The 24804-nt window shown below is 55.8% G+C and overlaps 3 protein-coding genes across 13 annotated transcripts in view; 1 reads left to right on the top strand and 2 right to left on the bottom strand.

Annotated features, from left to right (window-relative positions):
• Positions 1-265: 265 nt before the first annotated feature.
• Positions 266-10028, bottom strand: Tsen54 (tRNA splicing endonuclease subunit 54). 4 transcript variants are annotated; one of them, XM_047547779.1, is made up of 11 exons: positions 9280-10028; positions 8752-8916; positions 8581-8644; positions 7524-7607; positions 7119-7217; positions 5108-5152; positions 3494-3663; positions 2665-3293; positions 1737-1797; positions 1276-1392; positions 266-790 (listed from the first exon to the last, which is right to left on the bottom strand). In XM_047547779.1, exons 4-11 carry the CDS (start codon positions 7587-7589, stop codon positions 640-642), a joined length of 1338 nt encoding a protein of 445 aa, XP_047403735.1. In that variant the 5' UTR covers positions 7590-7607; positions 8581-8644; positions 8752-8916; positions 9280-10028; the 3' UTR covers positions 266-639. The 4 variants fall into 4 exon arrangements, with proteins under 4 accessions (XP_047403735.1, XP_047403732.1, XP_047403734.1 ...); XM_047547776.1 differs by lacking the exon at positions 9280-10028 and adding an exon at positions 9040-9132; XM_047547777.1 differs by lacking the exon at positions 9280-10028 and adding an exon at positions 9040-9132 and having other exon boundaries at positions 267-790; positions 3494-3592; positions 5108-5160.
• A 182-nt stretch (positions 10029-10210) lies between these two features.
• On the top strand, positions 10211-23819 carry Caskin2 (CASK interacting protein 2). The gene is made up of 20 exons (XM_047543403.1): positions 10211-10347; positions 11469-12004; positions 16036-16087; positions 16590-16687; positions 17066-17211; positions 17306-17401; positions 17487-17617; positions 17785-17893; positions 18224-18332; positions 18496-18590; positions 19057-19318; positions 19413-19534; positions 19619-19679; positions 19796-19884; positions 20029-20139; positions 20214-20315; positions 20431-20569; positions 20705-22180; positions 22265-22487; positions 22872-23819. Exons 2-20 carry the CDS (start codon positions 11911-11913, stop codon positions 22960-22962), a joined length of 3606 nt encoding a protein of 1201 aa, XP_047399359.1. The 5' UTR covers positions 10211-10347; positions 11469-11910; the 3' UTR covers positions 22963-23819.
• The window catches only part of Tmem94 (transmembrane protein 94), a 33269-nt gene continuing 32089 nt past the window's right edge, over positions 23625-24804 (bottom strand). For 5 of the 8 annotated variants that reach the window (XM_047543399.1, XM_047543401.1, XM_047543396.1 and 2 more), the window contains one exon: positions 23625-24780. In XM_047543399.1, coding sequence (XP_047399355.1) covers positions 24708-24780 — 73 coding nt within the window. In that variant the 3' untranslated portion in view covers positions 23625-24707. The remainder of the gene's footprint in view (positions 24781-24804) is intronic. The other 3 variants (XM_047543397.1, XM_047543398.1, XM_047543402.1) reach the window with 1 other exon arrangement.

Genomic DNA, 24804 nt, shown 5'->3' on the forward strand with positions numbered 1-24804 from the left:
AAGTGACCGGAATTGAGGCCACACTGACTTGGCCCCTCTTGACCACCTTTCTACCCCGACTGGGCTGCGCTCAGGGAAGAAACAATGGAGTGCTGGCCACCCTTCTTGGACTACCTTACAGGAGACTTGCAACTTCCCATCCCTTCTGTCAGCCCAAGCTCATGGAAAGTTTTGAAGTTGCTGTCCTGACTTACGCATGTGGAAAGAGGCACCCCGCCTAAGTGGGTAAAGCAGAGGGTGGAGGTGGTCCAGTATATCCAGCCACAGCAGAAAAAAAGATATATTTTTTAATGGCTTTGGTTTTATGGCACAAAACAGGCACCCTCTTGTTAAAGGCACAGAGTCCTCTCTTCTGCTCCACCTCCTGGGCCTCTGAAATCTAGTCCTGAGTTCCAAGAGGGTCACTGCAGGGCAGCATTCTCAGGAATGCTGAGACTTGGAAGCTGCAGAGCCCAGGAAAGGGGGTTAGGATATGGGGCAGGATTTCACTTTCCTGCAAGTATCATACACCCAGGGCCAAGCAAGGCCCACACTGGCCCCTACAGGTAAGAGTGTCAGTACAGGAGACAGCTGAGATGGTCCCTGAGAGCAAGCAGTTCAGGTCTCCCAGAGGAGGCTCCAGCACCCTCAGAGCTGCAGTCAGTGCTCCAGATCCCCAGGTAGCGTGAAGTCCCTGAAGCTGTAGAAGGAGATGTCCCCATGATCCACCAGGGCAAAGATTAGTGGGACATCCCCACTCTGGTAGGACAACTGCTTGAGGTTGCAGAGATCTGGGACAGGCTCATCAAATCTGTAGGGATAAGAGTTAGACTGAGATTAGGCCTGAGCCCACCCATAAGCCCCAAGATGCCAGCTCTTCTGAAGCTCTCAGGGAAGACAGTTGGGAACCCCTGAGTTCTGTCTCCATCCTGGCTCTGATGAGTTCTCCAAGAGAGACCCAGAGTTCTAGATGGGTAAGGGAGTTAGGAATCACCAGGTTCTCACCACTCAGCTTGTAAATCCCTCTGATCCACATCCCTTCTGCTGGGTGAGCCCAGGACTACAGTGGCATAGGAGAACTGCCAGAAAATTCTAACAAGCAGCCAAGGTTGGGAAGCTTGAGCTCCTATGGCACTAACTGGCTGTGTGGCCTCATATATATTTCTTAACCTCTCTGGATCTCAGGTTCTTCTCAGGGATTGGCAAACTGGCCCAGGAGAGGATGGGGGAGAGAAAGTCCACACGGTTCACAGGAAAACTGACAGCAGCCAGGAGTGGTGCTTGCTCATCTCATACCCACTAATGCACATCCGGGCATAGGGTTTGCCAGGGTTATTCTTTCGGAATGTGGCCACAGCATCAGCCTGGTAAACATCAAAACTGATCTCCAAGCCCCCAGACTTCTCCAGCAGCCTGAGAATAGAGTGAGAAACCTTAGGACGAAGACTCTTTTTCTCACATTTCCTTTCTACCACACCCTTTCCCATCACCAATTCCAGGAAGTGGCCTTGTCCAGGGAAACTGAAGCTGTAAGGTGCCGCTTAAAAGGGAAGGACTCCAAACCTTTTCCCACCCGTCATTCTTCCCGCCAACCTTGACACAAGTGAACGTTAGCTATTGGGAGGAGCTAAAGCATGTGCAAAAGAGTCCCAAAAGGCGTCCTCCAGCACGCAACTAACCCTAGGATCCAAATCCCGGCTGCCATTTCACCTAGCAACTGAGGTAATTATGGAGACAGGCACCACTTGGAAACTTACCCAGCACTTCCATCAGCTAGGTGTGTTGTCTGCAGCATGGAGATATGCTGAAGGGCCAGGGCTACAGAACAGTGAAAACCAGGTGTTGGGGAGAGGGGAGAGGATTTGACTTTTTATCCACTCCCTTCACATTGCCGAATCTGCAATCTAATTTAGGGTTGCCAGACTTACCACAATTTCTGTAGTACAGCATGTCCCATTCAATATTTGCAACATACCAAAAAATTATGTTTGTTTTTGTTTTTACTATACTGGGGATTGAACCTAGGGGCACTCTGTCAGTGAGATACATCCCCCACCCTATTTATTTTTTTATATTGATACAGGATCTTACTAAGTTGCCCAGGCTGAGTGTGAACTTGGAATCCTCCTGCCTCAGCCTGAGTAGCTGTAATTAACAGTTGTGTACCACCAGGCCCATGGCAATAATTAGTTATCTGAAATTCAATTCTAACTGATTTGGTGACCCCAATCTAGACCCCTCTAGTCTACCATGTCCCTGTGATGATTTTTTAGTAGTTCTGAATTTGCTACTACATTTAGCTTAGGCAATTCTTGCCCTGTTAGTTCCCTGTGCTTAAAACCAAGAGCAGACAGTAGTTATCCTTTAATTTAGCCACGATAACACTTCCATGTTCCAGCTAACAGGTTTGGAGGGGAGGAGATGTTATCTTGGTTACAGTTTTAAGGATGCAGGCACAGTTTCACCCTCATCTCCCTGGACTGACTCACAATGGCTAAACCTGCCCCTGTGGGCGCTGCTACTGAAGCCTGCAGAACTGACTGTCCTCGCTGGCTCCACTCTACCCTGCAGCTCTCTCCTCCCACATCTTAAGCTTCATCTACTCCTGCTCAATCCATGACCCTTTCAAAGTCGTGATTTTCAGCTACCAGTGGGCTGCAGGGCTATGGCAGGGTGAAGGGGTACCTGGGGAATCCACCTGTCCTGGGTTCAGCAAGGGGGTGATGGGCTGACCCCACAGGTGTCGGGGGCAGCTCTGGCTCTTGTGCACCTCTCGCCGCCGCAGCAGCTCTTTGTACTCCTGCCAGCTGGAGCAGCACCGCACCTCAGGGTCTGTGTTTATGTCCTCGCGGAACTGCCGGGCCTCTGCTTGTCGTTCCTGGTCCCGTTGGGAGGGCTTCTCCTTCCGCTGGTTCAGCTTCTGACACCAGGACTCAGCATCTATCTCCCGCCCAGTAACGTTGGCTGGGAGCAACTCTGGGGCTGGGGCAGATAGGAGGGTGTAGCGCCCGTCCAAAGCCATGTTGGGGAAGGAGATCTGCTCAAAGTTCCAGCGTGGCTTCCGAGCCCCCTTGACTCCATTCTCCACTTTGCCACTCTCCTGGTCATACCCCACACCCTCTCTGGTCAGACTAGCGCAGGGCTCCAGGGATTCCAGAAACGGAATGGTGACTCCTGGACCTTTTGCAGGGCTCGACTCCTGTGGTTTCTCCACTGAACAACGGCTATTCTGGTTGCAGTCAGGGGGGTTGGAGGCTGCCAGGCTTGTGGGTGGCAGGCAGTTCTCCAGGGCCTTGGCTTTCTTACTAAGAGACCTGAGGCACATGGGAGAAAGAGCAGCACATCAGCTCCTGACTGGCAAGGTGCACAGACCCCCGCAAGCTAAGGAAGAAGGTCCTCTGCTGTCTCCCTAAGGCCGTGGGAGAACTGCCCAAGCCCAGCTGTTAAACCCATGCATCCCTCAAGGTTCCAGACACCAGCACTCTCAGCTAATGGCCACAGTGGGGAGCATTACTCAGAGCGGGCATTCCGCTTCCTCTTGCTAGTCCCATCCTCCAGGCGCTGGGCACAGCCATCCAAGTTAAGCTGTCTCTCGTAAGGGGACAGGACAGAGCTGTGGAGTGAGAATGAACAGCAGGTGGGCAACAGATCCACTTCCTCACACTGGTGCTCCTGGTGGGGTTCCTGAGGAACTGGCCAAGAGGACAAGTCAGCACGAGGGTCAGAGCCACACCCAAGAGTAAGGCTGTGAGCAGATGTGCGTGAAAGGTACATGGGGACAGCCACAGGGGCCACGATGTGCCTTTTCCTAGGCTCTGGATATCACCAGTAACACCTCTAAGCAGAGACTTGGATCTGGGGCTCCTGAAGAGCCAGCAATATGTGATTAATCAGAAGGGGACACAGCTCGGTGACAGACCACTTGCTCAGGGTTTGATAAAGATATAAATGAACAATTAATCACTGGTGAACCCAGAAAACTTGAAAAAACAGATAAACAAAGATGAAAATAAAAACCTTGGATAACCTCCAGTAACATTTTTGTTTCTTATATATGTATGTATACAAACGTGGATAATGACTAGTCCTTCCCCATGTCTTTTTCTCACAAAAATGGCATTGTACTAACACACTGCTTTGTAATCCCATTTTTTTCCCCACTCAGTGATATACTATGGACTCAGTCCCTTAGCACTATAGTATAGTATTCTTCCCTGCCATTTTTTTTTTGGGGGGGGGGGGCAGAGGGGATTGAACCTGGGGGCATTTTACCACTGAGCTACTTCCCCAGCCCTTTTTCTTTATCGTGAGAGAGGGTCTTCCTTAGTGCTTTGCTAAGTTGCTGAGGCTATCCTTGAACTTGGATCCTCCTGCCTCAGGGTTGGTGGGGTTACAGATGTACGCCACAGCACCTGGGTCTGTCATGAATTCTTTTCTCTCTCCCAATGTTGCACTGTTTGATACAGTAGCCACTTGCTACAAGTGTCTATTTAAGTTAAATTTCAATTAAAATGAAGTGAAAAATTCAGTCCCACAACTGCACAAGCCACATATATTAGACAAGGACGTTTTCATCAGCACAGGAAGTTCTATGGGAACAACACTGCTCTAAGAGATAAACAGCTCTTAGGCTGTTTCTGAGTTTGTAAAGTGATGGTGTTTAGTGTACATTCCACACTAAATGCAAATTGTGTGGGGCAGGATTTGGATCTGCTGTCCCTCAGCAACAAGTGCAGGGCCTAACACCAGTAAGTGGTCAATGAGATTGCTGAATGAATGAATGTTCTCATGGGAACCTCTGTGCACAGCCATGATTATTTCTCTAATATAGATCTCACTTTTAGAAAATAAAGGATTTGCCTGTTTGCATCTCAGTGTTCACAATGAGCTGCAGGTGTGTAGTCCTTATCTGCAGATGGATCTTGATTTGATAACCTAGTGTAAAACGTAATGACGGGATCTGTCCCCATATGCCTTTCTACGAAGTACTTCAAGTCCAGACCCATGGTCCATGTCCAGGGAACTGCACTCCAGCCAAAGGTTCCAGGTAAGGAAAGGCCACTTCCTACCTAGGGTGAAGCATCCAGGTCCCAGGACTAGAATGAATAAGAAAGGGATACTGACTTACCTCGGATGGAATCGTCGAACCACATAGCCCAATCTCTTCAGGTGGCTGAAGACCTCAACAGAAGAAAGAAAGAAACAAACAAACAAAACAAAGCTCAGATGTTCACTCTTAAAAACATCAAATAGTTTCTCCAGACATAAGCCATTTCCCACATGCACTCCCTTGCTCCTCCTGTACACCCACAAACCCTGGAATTGCTTAGACCACATGGCATTCTAAACATCCCCAAAGTAAGACCTATCTCTGAACTCCTGTCCTCTTATTCTAGGCACAAATGACACTTAGCAATATTTATTTATTTATTCATTCATTCATTCATTTATTCATTTACTTATTGTGTGGTGCTAGGGATTAAACCCAGGGACACTTTACCACTGAGCTACAGCCCCAATTCTTTATTTTTAATATAGGGTCTAAGTTCTGAGACTGGCCTCAAACTTGCAATCCTCCTGTCTCAGCCTCCTGAATCATTGAGATTACTGGAGTGTGCCACCACTCACCACTCACCACTCACCACTCACCACTCACGGCAGCAATTTCTTGACTTAAACACAAATCCCAAAAACCTGATAGTGATGAAACAGGAGAGCTACGCCTACAATGTTTTTCTTAGAAGCTTTTTTTATTTTTATATTTTATTTTATTTTTTTGCCATGCTGGGGTTTGAACCCAGGGCCTTGTGCTTGCAAGGCAAGCCCTCTACCAACTGGGCTATCTCCCCAGCCCAGAAGCTACTTTTTTTAATAAATATATTTAGTATATAGTTATAGGTGGACATGATACCTTTATTTGTTTATTTTTATGTGGTGCAGAGGACCAGTGCCTCACAGTGCGAGGCAAGCACTCCACCACTGAGCTATAAGCCTAGCCCTGCCCTAGAATGTTTTGAAGTAAGTTTGGACAAAAAGTTGGGAGATGGTGGTAGACATCGTCACCCCCACCTCTCCACAGTCACCAGTGGGAACAGTCTCTAGTAAAAAGCCACATGTCCATCCTTGTGTTCCTCGTCCATATCAGAGGGATATGTCAGGGAATGTCTCCCATCTTGCTTGATCTCTAAACAGCCTTCGAAAAAAAGGTTGACCATTAACTCCTTTAAGGGCCTTCTCTTGGCTTCAGTGATGCCACTTGTTTTTCTCTTGTGTCATGAGACACTCCTTAATATCTGGTCCTATATTCCCCCTCACCTCACCAAATGTGGTGAACCCCAGGTCTCAGACCCAGCCCTTTACGTGCACTCCCAAACAGACCCATGGCTTACATACCACCCATGTGCTTATGATATCCACATTTATGACTCTCACCTTGACCTCTCCCCAGACTCCAGGGTCTGTATCCAATTGTCTGTTTGACATCCTCACTTGGATGTCCAAGAAGCACCTTAAAATTAACTTTTCTTAAATAGAGCTCTTCTGACTGGTTTCATCTTCTGAAATCTGTTCCTCCCTGGGTCTTCCCAGCCAGTAAATGATATTACTATTCAACCATCGGTTCATGCTCAAATCATGGTCATAATCCTTGTTTCTTCTCTATCCTCAACCCAGAAATTCAATCCATTGACAAAGTCCTATCCATTCTTTCTCCACATGTGAGATTTATCCATTTCTTTTTCATTTACCTCACCCCCAACCTTTCTTCTCTCACCTAAATATCCCAGACTCTATCACTTCTCCTCCTCTACTTCATCTTCTATCTAGCATCTAGTTCTCTGTAAAGTCAACAGTTCATTTGCTTACTTTTTATTTGATTGCCACCATTAAAATGTGAGTCCTGGGGCTGGGGAGATAGCTCAGTCGGTAGAGTGCTTGCCTTGTAAGCACAAGGCCCTGGGTTCGATCCCCAGCACCCCCAAAAAAAAAAGTGAGCCCTGTGACAACACAGTCCTTGTCTGTCTTATAGCCCCCCAGCATGTGATACTGTGCCTGACACTTTAATGGTACTTGTCACTGCTCACTGATCTAATGAATGGAGGCTCTTGATAGTGTGGTGGGAGAGGGGAGGTGACAATTACCTGGTATTGCAGGAAAGTCACAGTATCCCCAGACAGCAGCAGCTGGTAGGCCTCCTGGATAGACAGTGGCAGGTCTTGGTGGAAGAGCTGAATAGAGCCCTGGAAATGGGGACAACAGTTCAGCTGTGCATCCTTCCTGCGGTGTCACAGCCATGGGCAGTTCCTGGGGCTATCTCCCCACCACTACCTCCCAGTGTTGCAGCAAGAATATGAACAACCAGCAAAGTGAGAAGGCACCCTTATTTGAACAGGAATCCCTGCTCCCTGCATGGAATTCCCTCTCTAACAAGTCCAATTACAAGTTCACTGGAGATGTTGTATATACTTTCACTCTAGTAGAAACATGCCCTTCCCATTCTTTGGTCCTGCCCCTTCCCTTGGGGACTCTCTTGGGACTCTACTCACACACTCCAACAGATACAAAGCCTCTTCCGGGTGAAGCCGCTGCTGGCCCTGTTCTGAGAAGCCCATGGTTTGCCAGAATTTACCCTGTAAGGAACCCGGAGCAAGAGTCACAAAGGAACAAGTAGTGGTGCACCCTCCTCCACCAAAGAATCTTAATTAAGCTGCTCCAGAGACCCTTGCCATAACTGCTCTTATTAACAGAATATCAGGAATTTCTGAAAGAAAAAAATTAAATGTAGGTTAAAATTTCCTGTTTTTCTGAGGACTAAATTGCTTTGTTTTGCAAAAGCTAAGTTTGGCCACAGACTTGAAGATGTTACTTCTGTTTTGGGGGTAAAACTTGTAAGATTCTTGAAATGTAAGAGAACCAAAGTAACACCATTTTGTTCTGACCTGACTCTATTTCATGCTTGCCTAAAGTGTTTTCTTTTCTGCCTCCTGACAGATGTGTCTATGTTGACAGTACATTAGGACCTTCCCCCAGGCCCTGACTATGGCCCTGATGTATAACAAAAATAACTCTGAAATGCATAACCAAAACAATTCTCTCATTTGATCAAAATATCTGTCTCAACAAGGTCTTTCTGACCTGCATCTGACTCAACTGTCCTTGTGGCTTTTGCCTTTATAAACTCTGTGCATCCAGTATTCAAGAGCTGGAAGTTCTTTGAGGGACTAGCCTGCTCCCAGTCATTTGCCTGGCTTGCTCATTAAAGAACTTTTTTTCCCTTTCAATTTGGCTCAATAAGCGTGGTGGTCTGTAATTCTCACGCACACCGTAACACTTGGACTAATCTAAAAAAGTGGGGCAAAAAGCACTTTTTGTGAACTCAAAAAAAAAAAAAAGCCTTTTATGTAGACTCCTACAAAAATGTCAACCTCCATACGCCCCCTACCGTAGGTATAAAGTTACAAGAATTTCCAGACTCGAGGTGACAGCACCTCCATACCCTGCAGCCAATAAACCTGCTTCCTGAAAATCCCTCGGGTGTCCAACCTCTTCTGTCCTACATCACTAGGAGGGCAGAGATCCCTGTCACTGAGCCCGGTCGCTCACCGCAGGAGACTTCAACTCCACGAAGCCCTCTTCTGGCCTCCACTCAGCTGCCACCAAGCTGCCCCTAGCGAGGAGAAGGGAGGGTCGTCTCTGGCCACCCGAGACCGCGGCGAGGTCGAGGCGCCCCTCCCAGCCGCCCCCCACCCAGCCCATCCTGCCCATCCCCCTCACAGGCGCTCCACGCGCTCCTCGGCCAGCAGCTGCCAGAGCTCTGCGCGACAGAGGCGCAGCCGCTCGGCCTGGGTCGCCGAGCGGTCCGGGAGGAAGTCCTTGGGGCCATGCGATCGCTGGGGCAGCTTCTGGGACCGTGAGCGGGCAGCCAGGAGCTCCGCAGCACTGGGGGACAAAGGGACAGGGGTCGGCGCCGAGCTCGAGGCCACCCTGCTGGGCCCGGACCCCTCTCACTACCCGCCGCTCACCCCGCGCCCCCCACGCGGCCCCAGGACCCCCGCGCGGCACCTGAGCACGCGCCCCGCGGGCACCTCCACGGCCGCGTGCTCTCGCTCGGGCTCCATCGGGCCTCGGTCCGCGGAAGCGCGCGCGCCACCCAGGCCCCGCCCGCGCCCCGCCCACCGCCGGAACTCCGCGCCGCCCTAGCGCCGGCGGATCAGACCAGGCTCCCGCAGTACCCCAGCCAACCCGCTGGTTTTCCGACTTCCTGGTTGTCCTAGGTCCTAGCGCCGGCCCACACACGTGTACCTTGATTCCAGGGACTGAGTTTAGCTTGCAGGTTTCTGGTTGTGCAGCTTTCCTGCCCTGTCCCCAGTCCTCTTCCGGGACCCTCTCTTGGAAAACTTGAACTGGCGTTGGGAAGTGTAGTATGAACAGACAGACGTGTGACCCTTCTCTCCGCCCAGGCTGGGCAAGGAGGGAAGAGGGGCTTAGAGAGGGGAGAACGGTGGGTTCCCGAATTGCAGCTTTGCTAACTGGAGGCCACCTGGGTCTGTCGGGAGCGGTCCAGAGAAGTTCTGAATTCCTTCAGGGTCTGCCATTGAGTCCCTTCCGAGGAGCTCCAAAGCTGGGTTTGGAGGGCCTGGGGGTGGGAGGCGCTGTCCGGCTCACGCTGGTGCTGAAGCGCCACCCCAGCCCTCCAACAGCACCTCCTCGAGGCTGGGGTCCCCGCCGTCGCCACCGGGGCCGTCCTGGCACCGTCCGCTAGATGTCATCATTGCTCCGACCAGCAGAGTCCGGTGGCTAGCTGACTTAGGTCGCGGGCGGAGGTCGCTAAGGAGTCTCAGGAGGGGTGGGACAAAGAGGAAGGGGGCTCTCTAAGTGGGTTCCCCGGGTCTTGCCAAACCCCTTCACGTCACGTCTCTCACCGAGTCATATCCAGGGTATCTCATCCTTCTGTCTAGACTCTAGATCCTAGCTCGCCCGGAATCCACAACGCGGACCTAGCAGCGCCAACTATTGCCCGAGACCCCCAGCCTCCCCCATCCTGCCCCTGCTTCGTTTCACCTGCGCGCATGCGCTGATCTGGCCAGTGCCCAGGGCCTGGACGGGCGCGAATGGGGGCGGGGCTTGGCGCGCGTGGGGGCGGGGTCGAGGGCGCTGACTGACAGCCCGACTGCGCGGCCGGGACGGTCCTCTCTCCCGATCCGGCGGGAGGGAGTGGGGAGGGGCGGGATTTCCTGCGGGAGGTGCAGAGCCGGCCTTGGAAAAGAAGGAGGAGAAAGGGTTGCGGTGCGGGGGGGCAGCAGGAGCCAGCGTCCGGAGTGCCAGAGACGGAGCAGAGCCAGCCGGACCCCGGCGGGGCGCCCGGGAGAGGTGAGACTGCGGGGCCTGAGCTGGGGGCCAGCACCCTGAGAGCCGGCGCAAACTAACTTTTTTTGCGGGATCTGCGGGAGCCTCCATCTCTCCGTTCCTTCCGTCCTCCTCGCGCCCCCTTTTTCGTCCTCCCGCATTTATCCCTCCGGCGCTTGGCCCTCCCGGTTGCTCCCGCCGCTTTGTTCCCTGGGTCGGCCTGGGCTGGGCTCGGCTGGGGGTTGCGCGGCGCTGGAAGGGCATTCCGAGGGGCGGGGGAGCCGGCCCGACCCCAGGCACTGCCAGGGGCGCCCTCCCCCAGTATCGGCCGTGGGCCCTGTGTCGGGGGAGTGCCCTCTGAGTTGGGCTTGAGACATTTGGAGAGTGAGTGGTACCCCGCCAGGGCCCCAGGCCTGCTCGGGTCTAATGCCACAAGACTCTGGCAAAAATTCGCCGCCACCGAGGAACTGACGTAAGCCTTTTTGCAGTGAAGTCGAGGGTCTGGCTTCAGGTTCTGTCTTGGGGGGCTGTTGGCCATCGGTGCCCCAGCTCTGTCCCTCTTCTTTCCCAGTTGACCCTTCCTCACCCCACATAGGGTGAGGAAGGGTCAGCAACAGGTGCTGTAAGAGCTTCCCTGTCCAGCAAGTAGATGCCCCCAGGAATGGGGGCCATAAGCTCCCCATTCCACCCACTCGGTTCATAAAGAGCCCGAGGGCTAAGGCGTCCAGCTATTAAAGTGAAGCCTAGGTAGGGAGGAGTCTGGGGGCAGGCGCCTTGGACAGGGAGTGACCCCTGCCCGTCTGCCTGTGCCACCCTCCCAGGCCCCACCTCCTGGCCCGCCAGTTGTCTGTGGGTGTCAGAGCCTGGGGCTGTGGAGAACGGGCTGCTAGCCTGGCCTGCTCCAGTGTGTCGTGCTGCCAGGGCCCCTCCTGCCCAAGGTTGAGGTGCTGCCTAGTGCCCTGGGGCCCCAGTGACTCAGCCTCCCCCTCACAGGATACCACCTCCCCTCTGTACGTACTCCTCTCAGGCATGGCAGCTCCTGCTCCCCTTTGAGAGACTCCTTGACTCGCAGGAGCAACCAGGGTGGCTTGGGGGCTCCCTAGAGGTCATCTTGGTCATCCTTGTGCCCTGTTTCTCACTTGCAGGCTCTGGGCTGACCTTCAGCAGAGGCACTTCACCTTTTCAGACCCCCAAGACCTGTCCATCACTGTTGCCTGAGGCCTGAGGGAATGCTGGCTGCTCTCTGGGTCAGCACTGGTGCTCCCGAGCCAAGCTGGGAAGATCGGCATGCCCAGTGCCAGCCCGTCCTAGGGCTGTCAGAGGCTGCAGGCTGATATCCGTGCAGATTTCAACACAGCCTCCACCCCCTCCAAGATTGGCTTTCCTGTTTGTGGTGGCAGCTCGCAGAGCACATTGAGGGAGCATCCATCAGCGCCTGACAAGGAGCCCACTGCCTGGGACACCAGACGTGCCCCAGGACTGGGAGCCCTCCAAGGGCTGAGGCATGGCACACTGACACTTGGCTTGGACAAATTTCCCAGTCTTTTCCCCGGACTCCTGAGCCTAGAGCCCAGCCTGAGGACCAGGATGGGTCGTGAACAGGACCTAATCCTTGCTGTCAAGAACGGAGATGTGACTGGTGTGCAGAAACTGGTGGCCAAGGTTAAGGCTGCAAAGACAAGTGAGTACTTGGTGGGGTGATTATCCAGCTGAGACCCTCCCTTGAGTACTGGAGCTACAGAGAGAGGATAGGGAGTGGGGTGGTCACTGTGGTCTGTGGACTTTAGGAAGGAGGACAGACCTATTCTGGACAAGAAGCACCTCTGGGAGAGCTAGAATTGGGGTCCCCTTTGCTGTGTGTTCCTAGGTGAGTCACTTAACTTCTCTGGGCCGGTTTCCTTGCTTGCCAAGTGAAAAGACTGAAGTCCATTCATTTAAATTTTTATCGAGTGCCTATTATGTGTCAGGCTCTATTATGAGCCCTGGGCCAGAGCAGTGAACAAAACAGACCAAACTTCCAGCCCTTGTGGTGTTGCCTGCTAGCTGGTGGCTTTTGGATGTGTTCTTTGGCACCATGGGGCTTCTGGGTATGGGTTGGGAAAGACTGAATGGGTCGAGCTCCAGGTGTACTCTCCATACACACGCTTCAACTAGAACCTCTCTGTGTTTATGTCTGAATTTTAAAAAAGAGTTTCGTGGGGGTTTTCCCTTGATTTCAACACGATCTGACCACTTACTGAACCTCTTTCCCGCTAATTCATTTGCCTGTGTCCCCTGAGAGTATGCAGCTGATTTTCTAGAGGTCTCCATGGTCTGGAGGCTCTACTTCTGACAGGGCTGTGGGGGCTTGAGACCTGGGTGGCCACACCTGAGCACCATCTCTTGGGTCCCTCTGTAGTGACACCCCCAAGGAGAATAGACCTCTGGGCTTTAGGGTGAGCTCTCTGGGCCATCCCCAGGAGGTCCCTGGACTTGTGTCCTAGAGATCCTAGATGAGCAGGGACAGCTTGTGGTTCCTGCTACCAGACTGGTCTGGAGGTGGAGTTCAGGAGGGGAGCCTCCTTTGAAGTGCTGGGGCTCTAGCCCAAGACACGCCTGGGTCCTGTGCACAGGAAGGAATCCCTGGGCCTGGAGATGTCTTACCATCCTCACCTGCACCTCGGAGTGTGAGAGCCACAAGAAAGGATTTTACTAGCACGGACCTGCACAGCAGGGTGGAGGCCCGGCAGGGAGCAGTGCAGCAGTGGGTGGTGGTCCTTGTGCCCTGGGGGGGTGGGCAGGGTGAATGTGAAGAAGGAAGGGGCTGTGGAGGTCCCTGGGTGACCCAAGAATGGGAGCCACTCCCCTTCCTCCCTTACCTCTGTGTTGTTTTGGGCGACCTGCTCAGTGGGGCCTTGGACTCTTGCTGACCTCACATCCCTGGAACCTAAAAGTGAGGCCCATGGCAGGAGTCTAGGGACAGGTGGTGGGAGCTTCAAAGCCAGGCTCCTGGGCTCCCTGTGCCCAGTGGGAAACATGTGTGGGAGAAGAGGTCCCTTTGCTCAATCCAAAGAGGAAATCTACAGGTGCAGGTGTGGGCACAGGTAACAGGGGCCTGGAATTCCTTGGGAAGTGCTGGCAACATGCCTGCCTTCCCTGACTCTGAGAAGTTGGAGAAGCTGGTGACAAAAGTGAGATCATAAAGTGACCTTGGCAGACCTTCCAGTTAATGAAATATTGTAGTCCTCTCACTTCCCTGTGAGCTATATTTCTATATCCGTTCTACAGGTAAGGAAAGTGACACTCAGAGGTTGGTGACTTGCCCAAGGTCACATAGCCATTGTGGGGCAGATCTGAGATGGATCTGAGATAAACCTGTGCCAAGCCTGTGCTGAGTCCCATGCTCCGCCACCCCAAGCTCCCCCACCGATGGCTGATTTCTGTGCTTACCAGCATTCCATGGGGATTGTTCTAAAAGTGCAGATTCCCTGGACATCCCACCCCCATTGAAATCACCAGAAAAGGCCTAGGACTGTGCAAATCAGAAAGTTCTCCAGGGGATTCTAATACGCTTCTAAGAAGGGGGGAGGGGAAACTCCTGTTCCGTGCCACAGAGAGGCTCACTAGACTGCCACTCCAGGAAGGGAAGCGGCCGGGCTCCCTTTTTCCCTCCTGTGGGGGTGGCTAGAGTTTTCTGGCTACCAAAAGAGAGCAGAAGAGACATGTTCCCTCCGCCTTCTCCATCTGCTGTCTGGCCTGCATTCCTTCCCCACCCAGGTGCTCTTCAGGTGGCAGGTGGCTGGGAGGAGAGGGTGCAGTTGCCCTGGCCTTGCCCCATCCCTCCCTGCCTCATTTTTCTGACATCTCCTTCTCTGGCCAGAGGAAACAGTGGGCTGGCAAAGCTGACTGAGCTCACATCCTTTGCTTGAGCGTAAGTCAGGAGCAACCCCTCCACCCGGAGCCGGGCTGGGGAAGAAGGCCGTGCGGCAGCGGAAGTGCCTGAGCCGCTGCCAGGAACCAGGACCCTCCACCCTCCTGCCAAAGCCCCTAGCCCAGTCATTTTGAGCCTCTCCCCCACCACCTTTCCGGCCATTGTTCTGAAAAGAACAGAGCCCTACCCCTGTTCCTGTGTCCCTCCTGTCACATTGTCCTGCCCCTCCCTGGAGGGACCACATCCCGCCACCCAGCTGCCCATCCCAGATTGTCCAGATTGGCAGGCTGGTGGAAGGGTGTGTGGGCCGAAGGACAGTCTCTTCCTTGCTGCCCTCATTGAGACTCAGAGAGGCATCATGACTGGCCAGGGTCCCACAGCCAGGCAGAGGCAGAGTGAGCGTGTGAGTCCTGCACTTGCTGCTTCTCAAACCACTGTCTTTTCCTTGCCCCAAATGGTTCTGTTTGACAAGATCTTTGCAAAGGGACTAGAGAAAAACTGAAAGGCCTGTGTTTTCTTCCAGTGGCCCCCACCTCTGCACTGTCACTCCTTGCTCCATATTTACCTTTTGGTGCAGTCCTTCAGCTCAGCACTCCATGTGACTGTCCCCTCCCTCCCCATCTCCTGCTTCCCACTGCAGGATTGGTCCCTCCCTTTTGGAATGAGGCCCTGCCTTGCCCAGGCTGCCGGGGTATTCTGGGGCCCACCAGGGCCTGGGGGGCAGGCCTGGACCAGCATGCTTGGCACTCTGCCCAGCCTGGGTTGGGCCAGGCCCCCTCCTTTGCAGCAGGGGTAGGTTCCTGCAGGAGACTCGGGCCTCCTGTGACAGGCCTTTCTCTTTCCCTCCCCAATGCTTCAAGGACCACCCCCACTACTATGTCCTGGCTGCCTGAGGTCCTCACCTGCACATGTCCTGCTCTAGGGAGGCAGTGTCCCAGCCCTTCTGCCTGGGGCTGGACAGCTCAGTCAAGAGCTTGAGGGACCCAAATCAGCAGGTGCCACCCAGGCTGGCAGAGAACCCTCCGAGATCCAGGGGACAGTCCAGAGATGGTGCCAGCTCTTGCTGGAGGATAACACAGTGCTGGTAATGGTCAGTGTGTAGAGTGCTAAGATAGAATTGCCATCTTCCGCACGTTGACATGGGCCAGCACTGTAGTCACAACCCCACGAGCAGGTTCTGTGATCGATCCATTTTACAGAGGAGGACACTGAGCCTGAGGGGTTAAATGACTGCCCAGTGTCACAGCTAGCTTGTGGCAGAGCAGGGCTAGTACAGGGCAGGGGAGGCTGCCTTCCCGACCATGTTCCACCTAGGGATGCCACGGGGATGGACATTATATCCCTTGGGCCCTTGCCTGGCCTTTCTTCTCCCCTCAATACCTAGCAACCCTCTCCTTTCTTTCCCCGCCCATCCCTCTCGGCCCAGCAGGACAATGTGACTCGCTCCCTAGCCCATTCAGGCAGGAATGCTAACCATGCGCTCCGTGGGCCTGTCTGTTGAGGGCACATCATGCCAGTGTCCCCTCCCACCCCCTTTGGGTCTATAACAAGCTGGGCTGGGGCCCTGGGAGGCCAGGCCACCATTGTGGTGGCTCCCTGCACTTGATGCCTTCAAGCTGTCAGCTCGTGGGCCAGGGTGGGGAGCCACAGGTCCAGAACCAGTAAAGGACCATGGGACAAGTGCTTTCCTGCACACCAAGAGGTCAGTTGGGCTCGGGAGTTGGGGTGGAGGGAGTATTGGGTGAGGTATGGGTGAGGTCAGATGGTTGCCTGTGTCCTGATGCCCCTGCCCTGACCCCCAGAGCTCCTTGGCTCCACAAAGAGGCTCAACGTCAACTACCAGGATGCTGACGGGTGAGTGAGAGATGCTGGGGGATGGGAGGGTCGGAAGGCAAAGGTCCTGGAGCTCAGAATCCCTTCTCCTCTTAAACTTGACCTTTGAAGCATATTTGCTGAGAGCTCTGGGTCCTGCCTGTGTCGGGCCACAGGGAGGGGGTCCTGCCCACCCACCTTCCTGTAGGTGCCCTGGGGCCTCTCCGAGGGGCTTCCTTGGGTCAGATTCCTCCTGGGCCCTTTTCTCCCTGGAGGGTAGGAGCCCTCGGGCTCCTGCTCCCAAGCCCCCTCCCCTGAACTGGCTGGGGGGGATGCCAGACAAATAGGCCACTCAGCCCAGACACTGAGCCCTTTCATGCTATGGCCCGGCTGCTGTGCGCTCCCATGGCAGGGCTGGCGGGGGTGGGGTGCAAGTAACCCATCCCTGCCAGCCCTCAGGAGGAGTTCGGGTGTGGAAGACCAGGATTTGGGGGTGGAAGACTGCTCACTGACACCCCCTACTTTGTGTCCCCCCCCATGCCAGGTTCTCCGCTCTCCACCATGCCGCCTTGGGAGGTAGCCTAGAGCTCATAGCCTTGTTGCTGGAGGCTCAGGCCACTGTTGACATCAAGGACAGCAATGGTGAGACCGCAGTGTGTCCCCTGCCTGGTGAAGGTAGAGGCCCAAGGCAGACTTATGACCAGAGCTTTCTCCTGTTAGGACATAGCAATGCTAAGAGGTGTTCCCAAAGCTTCTCTGGGCTTGCAAATGCCTTTCCCTCTAAACAGCCTTCTGGGGTAGTGAGTGGTGCTCATGTCTTGGTGTTCAGATTACCTGTAGTGGGCATGGTGGACTCCGGCTTGGGCCCCATACAGCTGGACTTCTTCCTGACCAAACCTGGGTTAAGCCAGTGTCTCTTGGGCTGTCTTCCCTCCCAGCTGGGTGGCTCCATAATCTGCTTAAGTCCTTCAACCCCCCGTGCCATCCTGGGACCTCCCTCAGAACTCTTCCTCCCTCCAGGTATGCGTCCACTGCACTATGCAGCCTGGCAGGGCCGGCTGGAGCCCGTGCGGCTGCTGCTGCGCGCCTCTGCGGCTGTTAATGCCGCCTCGTTGGATGGGCAGATCCCTCTGCACCTGGCCGCGCAATATGGACACTATGAGGTGGTACGTGAGCCTGCCGGTGAGGGCACTGACGTTGGGAGGCTAGAAGTCGGGCCAGGCAGGCCAAGGTCCCCTCACTTGGCTTTCCCCACCCTAGTCAGAAATGCTCCTCCAGCATCAGTCCAACCCGTGCCTGGTCAACAAGGCCAAGAAGACGCCCCTGGACCTGGCCTGTGAATTTGGGCGGCTCAAGGTAAGGCCTACAGCCCTGGGGGCTCTGAGTGCCTGGTGTCCGTGGGTCTCAGGAGAGGCTCCCAACTGGGTGCTGCGCACTGCAGGTGGCCCAACTGCTACTGAACAGCCACTTATGTGTGGCACTGCTGGAGGGTGAAGCCAAGGACCCCTGCGACCCCAACTACACTACACCCCTGCACTTGGCTGCCAAGAATGGCCACAGAGAAGTCATCAGGTACCCACAGTGAACGCCCCCGACTTCCTCATCCCCTTGCTGTGGCACCTCTGGTGCCCTTTCCATGCCTCCCTACTGCCATCTTCACGCATGCTCCATCTCCCAGTTTCCGGCAGTTGGCTTTCTCCCCTGCCCCGCCACACCTGTATTCCCTCTGCCCACCACAGGCAGCTTTTGAGAGCCGGGATTGAGATCAACCGCCAGACCAAGACCGGCACTGCACTCCATGAGGCTGCGCTGTACGGCAAGACCGAGGTGGTTCGCCTGCTCCTGGAGGTGGGTACTCCACAGATGTGGAGTGGAGCCTCTGTGGAGCCTCTGCCATGTGCCAAGACCAGCTGGGGAGGTAGACTGTTTTGCTTTGCTTGGGTGGCAGGGAAGAGGCCCAGCTTCCTTTGAGTGACCCTGAGACCCAAGAGCAGCTCCACCTGGTTGAAACCCAGGCATGCTTCTTGCTAGCTCATTACTGACCTGGTCTCTGAAATTCTCCTTCCTCACCTGTAAGATCTGAAAATAGGAACAGCACCCACCTCCTGGGTGATAGTGAGGATGAGGGCAGAGATGACAGAGCGGTTAGTATGAGCTCACCCAGCACTGTTTACCCAGGGAGGTGTGGACGTGAACATCCGGAACACGTATAACCAGACGGCACTGGACATTGTGAATCAGTTCACCACTTCTCAGGCCAGCCGGGAAATCAAGCAGCTACTGCGGGGTGAGTGTGTGGGAGAAGACCCAGCCAAGGGCCAGAGCCATTCAGTAGGTACCAGGATGTGGAAGAGGAGCCGGTGTCCCTGGGGGAGACTGTAAACAGGGTGGGGTGGTGGGGAGATGGCAAAAGGACCCTTGGATGATGCCTGCCCTCCCCCTTCTCTTAGAGGCCTCAGGGATCCTGAAGGTCCGAGCACTCAAGGATTTCTGGAACCTCCACGATCCCACTGCTCTCAATGTCCGGGCAGGGGATGTCATCACGGTGAGGGCCCACACACGCGTTCCTTTTGAGAATGTGAATGATTGCACTGACTTACATGGGCACCTGCTGTGTTATCAGGCTGTGTTAGGTCTCCGTCTGCTCTCTCACGTCTTCCTTTCTAAATCTAAGGAGGGCAGACCCCATCGTCATTTCTTTTTTTAGAGATAACAAAACTGAGGCTTAGAGAAAGTGACTTCCCCAGGGCCACATAGCTGGTAAGCAGCAAGCTAGGAGTAGAGCACAGGCTGTCTCTGGGCCCCTGTCTGTGTGCTTTGTGGCACAAGGGCATTAAGCTGTCTGATGGAAGCAGGAGCCAGACTTGGGCCACCTTGGGCATCAGAGGTGAGTGTCCTGAGAGCAGGGGAAGAGCTGGACCTGGGCTGCTGGACCGTGGCTGCAAGAATAGATGCCTATCACTTGCTTGGTGTGGGGAGTCACCATCCCTTCCCCCTACAACCTGTCACAGGTGCTTGAACAGCATCCTGATGGCCGCTGGAAGGGCCATATCCATGAGAGCCAAAGGGGCACGGACCGTGTGGGCTACTTTCCCCCAGGCATCGTGGAAGTGGTCAGCAAACGGGTGGGCATCCCTGTGCCCCGTCTCCCCTCTGCACCTACCCCACTGCGCCCAGGCTTCTCTCGGACAACGCAGCCTCCTGCCGATGACCCCCTACACCCTCTTACCTATGGCCAGCTTCCTCGGGTGGGCCTCAGCCCAGACAGCCCAGGTACATTCTCCCAGGCACTGGTGGGGGCAAGATGCCAGTCAACTGTTAGCAGTACCAGCTGGGGCTCTGACCCCATGTCCTTCTGCCCTTGCAGCAGGTGACAGGAATAGTGTGGGCAGCGAGGGCAGTGTGGGCAGTATCCGCAGTGCTGGCAGCGGGCAGAGTTCTGAGGGTACCAACGGCCATGGCACCGGCCTTCTTATTGAGAATGCCCAGGTAGGAGGGAGGATGCCGGGACCAGGGCAGGGCCTAGCCCCGCTGCGGCCCCACACCCTGAGTGGGCTCTTTCCCTGTCTCCAGCCACTGCCCTCTGCAGGGGAGGACCAGGTGCTGCCAGGACTGCACACCCCGTCCCTGGCAGGTAGGAAAGCTCGATTGATGGGACCAGGGCTGGCTAGAGAGATGCAGGTGGGGAGGCTAAGTGCTTGCCACCCCTTCCTCCACCACCTCTGATGCCATTTCTCTCCCCTTTCAAAGACAACCTGAGCCACCTCCCTCTGGCCAGCTACCGCTCTGGGGAGATCTTCACCCAAGATGTGAGGCCAGAACAGCTGCTAGAAGGGAAGGTGAGACCTCCCCTGGGGTACACTGCAGGCCTGAGGCATGGGTCGGGGGGATGGGGGGCCTCAGTATGGATTTAAGTCCCACTCGACCAAGCCCCTGGGGAGGCTGAGCCGCTCCTGCTCCGTTCCCCTCCCCCGCCTCCACAGGACGCACAGGCCATTCATAACTGGCTGAGTGAGTTCCAGCTGGAGGGCTACACAGCCTACTTCCTGCAAGCTGGCTACGATGTGCCAACCATTAGTCGCATGACACCTGAGGTGGGTGCTACAGCCGGGTAAGGGAGGGCCCGGCAGACAGAGGAGGGGCCTGATACCCATGTCCTGTGTGGCAGGATCTGACTGCCATAGGGGTGACCAAGCCCGGGCATAGGAAGAAAATCGCCTCAGAGATCGCCCAGCTCAGCATTGCTGAGTGGCTGCCCAACTACATCCCGGTGAGCCGGCGGCTGGGCTGGGGTGCTCGGGCTCTCACGTGGGGCTGTGGTTTTATGGCGCCCCTTCCTTTCTGCCTTGGGTGGGCAGCAAGATCTGATGACAGTGCTCTTCCAGACGGACCTGCTGGAGTGGCTGTGTGCACTGGGGCTGCCGCAGTACCACAAGCAGCTGGTGAGCAGCGGCTACGACTCCATGGGGCTGGTGGCCGATCTCACCTGGGAGGAGCTACAGGAGATTGGCGTCAACAAGCTAGGTGAGAATTGCTCTGAGGCCTTCTGGTAGGGCCTGTGCCTCCAGGGTCTCTAAGAGGACAGAGAACGGGGTCTGGGGGGTAGGAGTGACCGTCCTAGACCTAGCTAACCTCACTCCTTCTGTCCACCCTTCCCAGGACATCAGAAGAAGCTTATGCTGGGTGTGAAGCGGCTGGCAGAGCTTCGACGGGGCCTGCTGCAGGGGGAGGCTCTGGGTGAGGGTGGGCGACGGCTGGCCAGGGGTCCAGAGCTGATGGCCATTGAGGGGCTAGAGAATGGGGAGGGGCCGGCTGTGGCAGGCCCACGCCTCCTCACTTTTCAGGGTAGTGAGCTGAGCCCAGAGCTACAAGCAGCCATGGCAGGGGGTGGTCCTGAGCCACTCCCCTTGCCCCCTGCCCGCTCCCCCAGCCAGGAGAGCATTGGTGCACGCTCACGGGGGTCTGGTCACTCACAGGAGCAGCCTGCTACTCAGCCCAGTGGTGGAGACCCTAGTACCCTCCAGGAGAGGAACCTTCCGGAGGGCACAGAGCGGCCCTCTAAGCTCTGCTCCCCGCTTCCTGGCCAAGGACCTGCCCCTTACGTTTTTATGTACCCCCAGGGCTCGCCCTCTAGCCCGGCTGCAGGGCCACCTCCTGGTGCACCCCGAGCCTTCTCCTACTTGGCCGGCCCCCCTGCCGCTCCTCCAGACCCACCTCGGCCCAAGCGTAGGTCTCACAGCCTGAGCCGCCCTGGCCCTGCAGAGGGGGAAGCTGAGGGGGAGGCTGAAGGGCCAGTGGGCAGCACCTTGGGCAGTTATGCCACTCTTACGCGGCGACCAGGACGCAGCACCCTCACCCGGACCAGTCCTACCCCAGCCCCAACTCGAGGGGCTCCCCGCAGCCAGTCCTTTGCCCTGCGTGCCCGTCGCAAAGGCCCTCCACCCCCGCCCCCCAAGCGCCTCAGCTCCGTCTCCGGCCCCTCGGAGCCACCTTCACTAGACGGGAGCACAGGGCCCAAGGAGAGTGCTGCAGGGCCTCGGAGGCGGACCCTGAGTGAGCCAGCCGGCCCCTCTGAGCCCCCTGGTCTGCCTGCCCCATCTGGCCCTGCATCGGACACAGAGGAAGAGGAGCCTGGCCCTGAGGGGACACCCCCGTCTCGGGGCAGCTCAGGGGAAGGGCTGCCGTTTGCAGAGGAAGGGAATCTTACTATCAAGCAGCGGCCAAAGCCAGCTGGCCCCCCACCCCGGGAAACACCCGTGCCCCCTGGCCTCGATTTCAACCTCACGGAGTCAGACACTGTCAAGCGGAGGCCCAAATGCAGGGAAAGAGAGCCACTGCAAACGGCACTGCTGGCCTTTGGGGTAACAGGAGCCACCCCGAGCCCCTCTGCTTCCGTGCCCTCCCAGGCTCCCAGTGAGTCCTCCACCTCCGCCTCCTCCAACCCTTCACGGCCTGACCCCAGCAGCCTTTCACATCAAGGCGCTCCAGCCACTCCTCCAAGCCCCGTGATGCAGCCCCCAGTGCCCCCGGTGCCCTGCTCTGGGCCTGGTCTGGAAAATTCAGCAGGCAGTAGGCCGAATGCGGAGATGGAGCCCCCCACTGTCCCGGCTGCCCTCCTCAAGGTGCCTGGAGCAGGTAGGAAGCTGAGGCCTGTAGGGATGGTATGCTGTGTACGGGGGACATCCAAACCAGAGTCACTGCCAACTTTTTTCTCTGCAGGAACAGCCCCCAAGCCTGTGTCTGTGGCCTGCACCCAGCTGGCATTTTCTGGCCCAAAGCTGGCTCCCCGCCTGGGCCCCCGCCCAGTGCCCCCACCAAGGCCTGAGAGCACAGGGGCTGTGGGCCCAGGCCGGGCCCAGCAGAGACTGGAGCAGACCAGCTCATCTCTGGCAGCTGCACTACGGGCCGCAGAGAAGAGCATCAGTGCTGAGGAGCGAGAAGGGTAAGGGTGCTGGGTGCCAGATGAGGAGAGAGAGAAGGTGGGTGTAGGACACGGGTTCTGGGACTATCGGAGGGGGACACTGCAGGCAGAGCCTCAGGCTGGGGGGGCCTCCAGTGGGATGGCAGGACCCCAAGGTTTTGAAGTCGCCCAGATCTGACCTGCAGGGATTCCTGGTGACTGCCTCTTTAGAGGGATGTGAGTGTGGGCAAGTTCCCCACCCCCAGCCTCAGAAAACTCACCTGCTACCCAGGATGTTGAGAGCATTAAGAGGTGATGCACGCTAAGTGCCTGGCACCCAGTAGTAGCTCAGTGACAGCTCCTTCCCCAGGGCCAGTGGGCTGCAGGCCTCTGGCCCCTCTGATCCAGCCCTTCCCCTTGCTGCAGTCCCCCAGTGACCTCCACCAAGCACATTCTGGACGACATCAGCACCATGTTTGATGCCCTGGCCGACCAGCTGGATGCCATGCTGGATTGAGCAAGACCTGCCTGTGGTCCTCCAGTGGTGCCCACTGTGACCTGTCATATCCACTTCCTTTGACCCAGCATGGAAAAGGGCCGACCACCTTAGGCACAGGCCCAGGGCTGGTCAGGCTGGAGTACCCTGCCCCAGTTGAGCCTCTCCCTACTGCTCCAAATACAGCCCTTAGCGCTGTGGGGCAGCCCTGCAGAGGGGCAGGGGGACTTGTCAGAACCTGACTAGCTGAAGGGTCTCTGCTGCATCTTAGCAAAGCCTCCACCCATGTATAATCTGACTGGACAGCCCTGGCACCTGGACAAGAACCCTATAAAGAGCTTTCTCCTCAAGGAGGAGGTGGTGGCAGGGCTTTTGGGGTGCTGCCTTTACACCCCCACCCCATGCTTCAAGTTCCTGTAATAAGGGAATGCCTGTGACCACCCACCGTGCTGCCCTGGCGCTCTGAGAAGCTAGGGGAGGCAGTGTGCCTGGCTGGGCCCCCTCCCTGCCAGTGTACATAGGACATGTAAATACCCAACGGGGCATGGCCCAGCCAGCTCCTATCCTTGCTCCTGCCATCCCTCACTGGGAGACGGTGTTAGTAGGGTTAGGAAGCAATGGGATTAACAGATCCCCAGTGTCCAAACTTTTTCAACTGTAAATGTTATTTTTTAAGCAGAGAAAAAATGCATATATTTTAAATGGAATTTATTCTATCTATTAACTGCCTGAGAGGACGCAGCGGGGGAGGGCCTTCCACAGCAGGAGCACAGCTGCCCACCTCAGGGCCGGAGGCCCAGCCCAGTTGACCCAGGCCCTGGCTCTGTAACCATTAACCTTTCCCCAACTAACACCAATGAAAGTGTCATTCCACATGACTGGGCTGTCTGTCTGGATCTGTGCCATGGACCTGAGTCCAGGGTCTTCCCTGAGCTGGCCCTAGGGGCACCTGCCTATGTGGAAGGATGAAGGCCTGAGTCCTTGCCTTCAGCAGCCTGGGGGTGGCCCCTTTAAGACTAGCCCTTTGTAGCTGCCTCATGGACCAGCCACAGGTTTTTCTTAAGCAATTTACAAGTTTTAATATAAACCAGCCTATATTCATTCCTAAAAGGCTCATTTCCAGTAAAAAATATACACCAGTAAAAACTTCTCCCAGGAGAACAAGGGCAGGGGCTACGGGAAACCTGGGCCACATCCCCGAAGACTGAGTCAGCTGAGTGCAGGCACAGGAAGAGGCTCCAGGCAAGGTGGGGGCCCTTCTGCATCTTCAGGCCTAAGCCCGAGAATCCCCTCTAGAGGGAGGAGAGGTCCTCAGGGCCACACCCAGGCCCTTACCCCAGGAAGACAGGATGTGGGGAGGCAGGGAGGATGTGGCATTTCTGAAGGCAGCAGCCATTGCTCTTCCAAAAAAGGCTAAGGCCCTTGCCCATGGCTCTGAAACTGTGCCACAGGTGCAAGAGCAGGGGCGCTGGAATAGGGGACCCTGAAGCAGGGCATCCCACCGGGGTGGGGACTGACAGTCCCTCTGCCAAGCGCCTGAGGTCATACATTCAAGAGTGCCCCTGGCAAGGCCACGGAAGAGCCAGGATGATCCCGTCTGGTCAAGGCCGCCACTCCTTGACTTCTGCTCAGTAAGCCCAGGGTCAGGAAGACCGCAGGGCTTCCAATGATGAGAGCTGGGCCTCTGACCCCAATTCCTCAGACTCAGGACGGGTCTGGCTTTTACCCCAGGGACCAGGACAACTGTGGCTGCCATGGCCAATGGCTCAGAAGGGAGAGTTCATGCCCAGCTTGGTTTCAAACTGTAGCTTCTGTCGCTTCTGGTAGCGGACGCGGACCCTGGTGGGGCAGGAGATTGAAATG

The sequence above is a fragment of the Sciurus carolinensis genome, chromosome 3 (genome assembly GCF_902686445.1).
Source record: "Sciurus carolinensis chromosome 3, mSciCar1.2, whole genome shotgun sequence".
In the NCBI taxonomy this organism is placed as follows: Eukaryota; Metazoa; Chordata; class Mammalia; order Rodentia; family Sciuridae; genus Sciurus; species Sciurus carolinensis.

Bases quoted from the DNA above. Each gene is read 5' to 3' on its own strand.
- Tsen54 (XM_047547776.1), bottom strand. From the start codon at position 9,095: ATGGAGCCCGAGCGAGAGCACGCGGCCGTGGAGGTGCCCGCGGGGCGC. The intron at 8,917-9,039 runs GTGCCGCGCGGG...TTTGTCCCCCAG, and splicing joins CCCGCGGGGCGCGTGCTCAG to TGCTGCGGAGCTCCTGGCTG. The intron at 1,798-2,664 runs GTACCCCTTCAC...ACTGTTCTGTAG, and splicing joins AGGACAGGTGGATTCCCCAG to CCCTGGCCCTTCAGCATATC.
- Caskin2 (XM_047543403.1), top strand. From the start codon at position 11,911: ATGGGTCGTGAACAGGACCTAATCCTTGCTGTCAAGAACGGAGATGTG. The intron at 18,333-18,495 runs GTGAGTGTGTGG...CCCTTCTCTTAG, and splicing joins AATCAAGCAGCTACTGCGGG to AGGCCTCAGGGATCCTGAAG. The intron at 19,319-19,412 runs GTACATTCTCCC...CTGCCCTTGCAG, and splicing joins CCTCAGCCCAGACAGCCCAG to CAGGTGACAGGAATAGTGTG.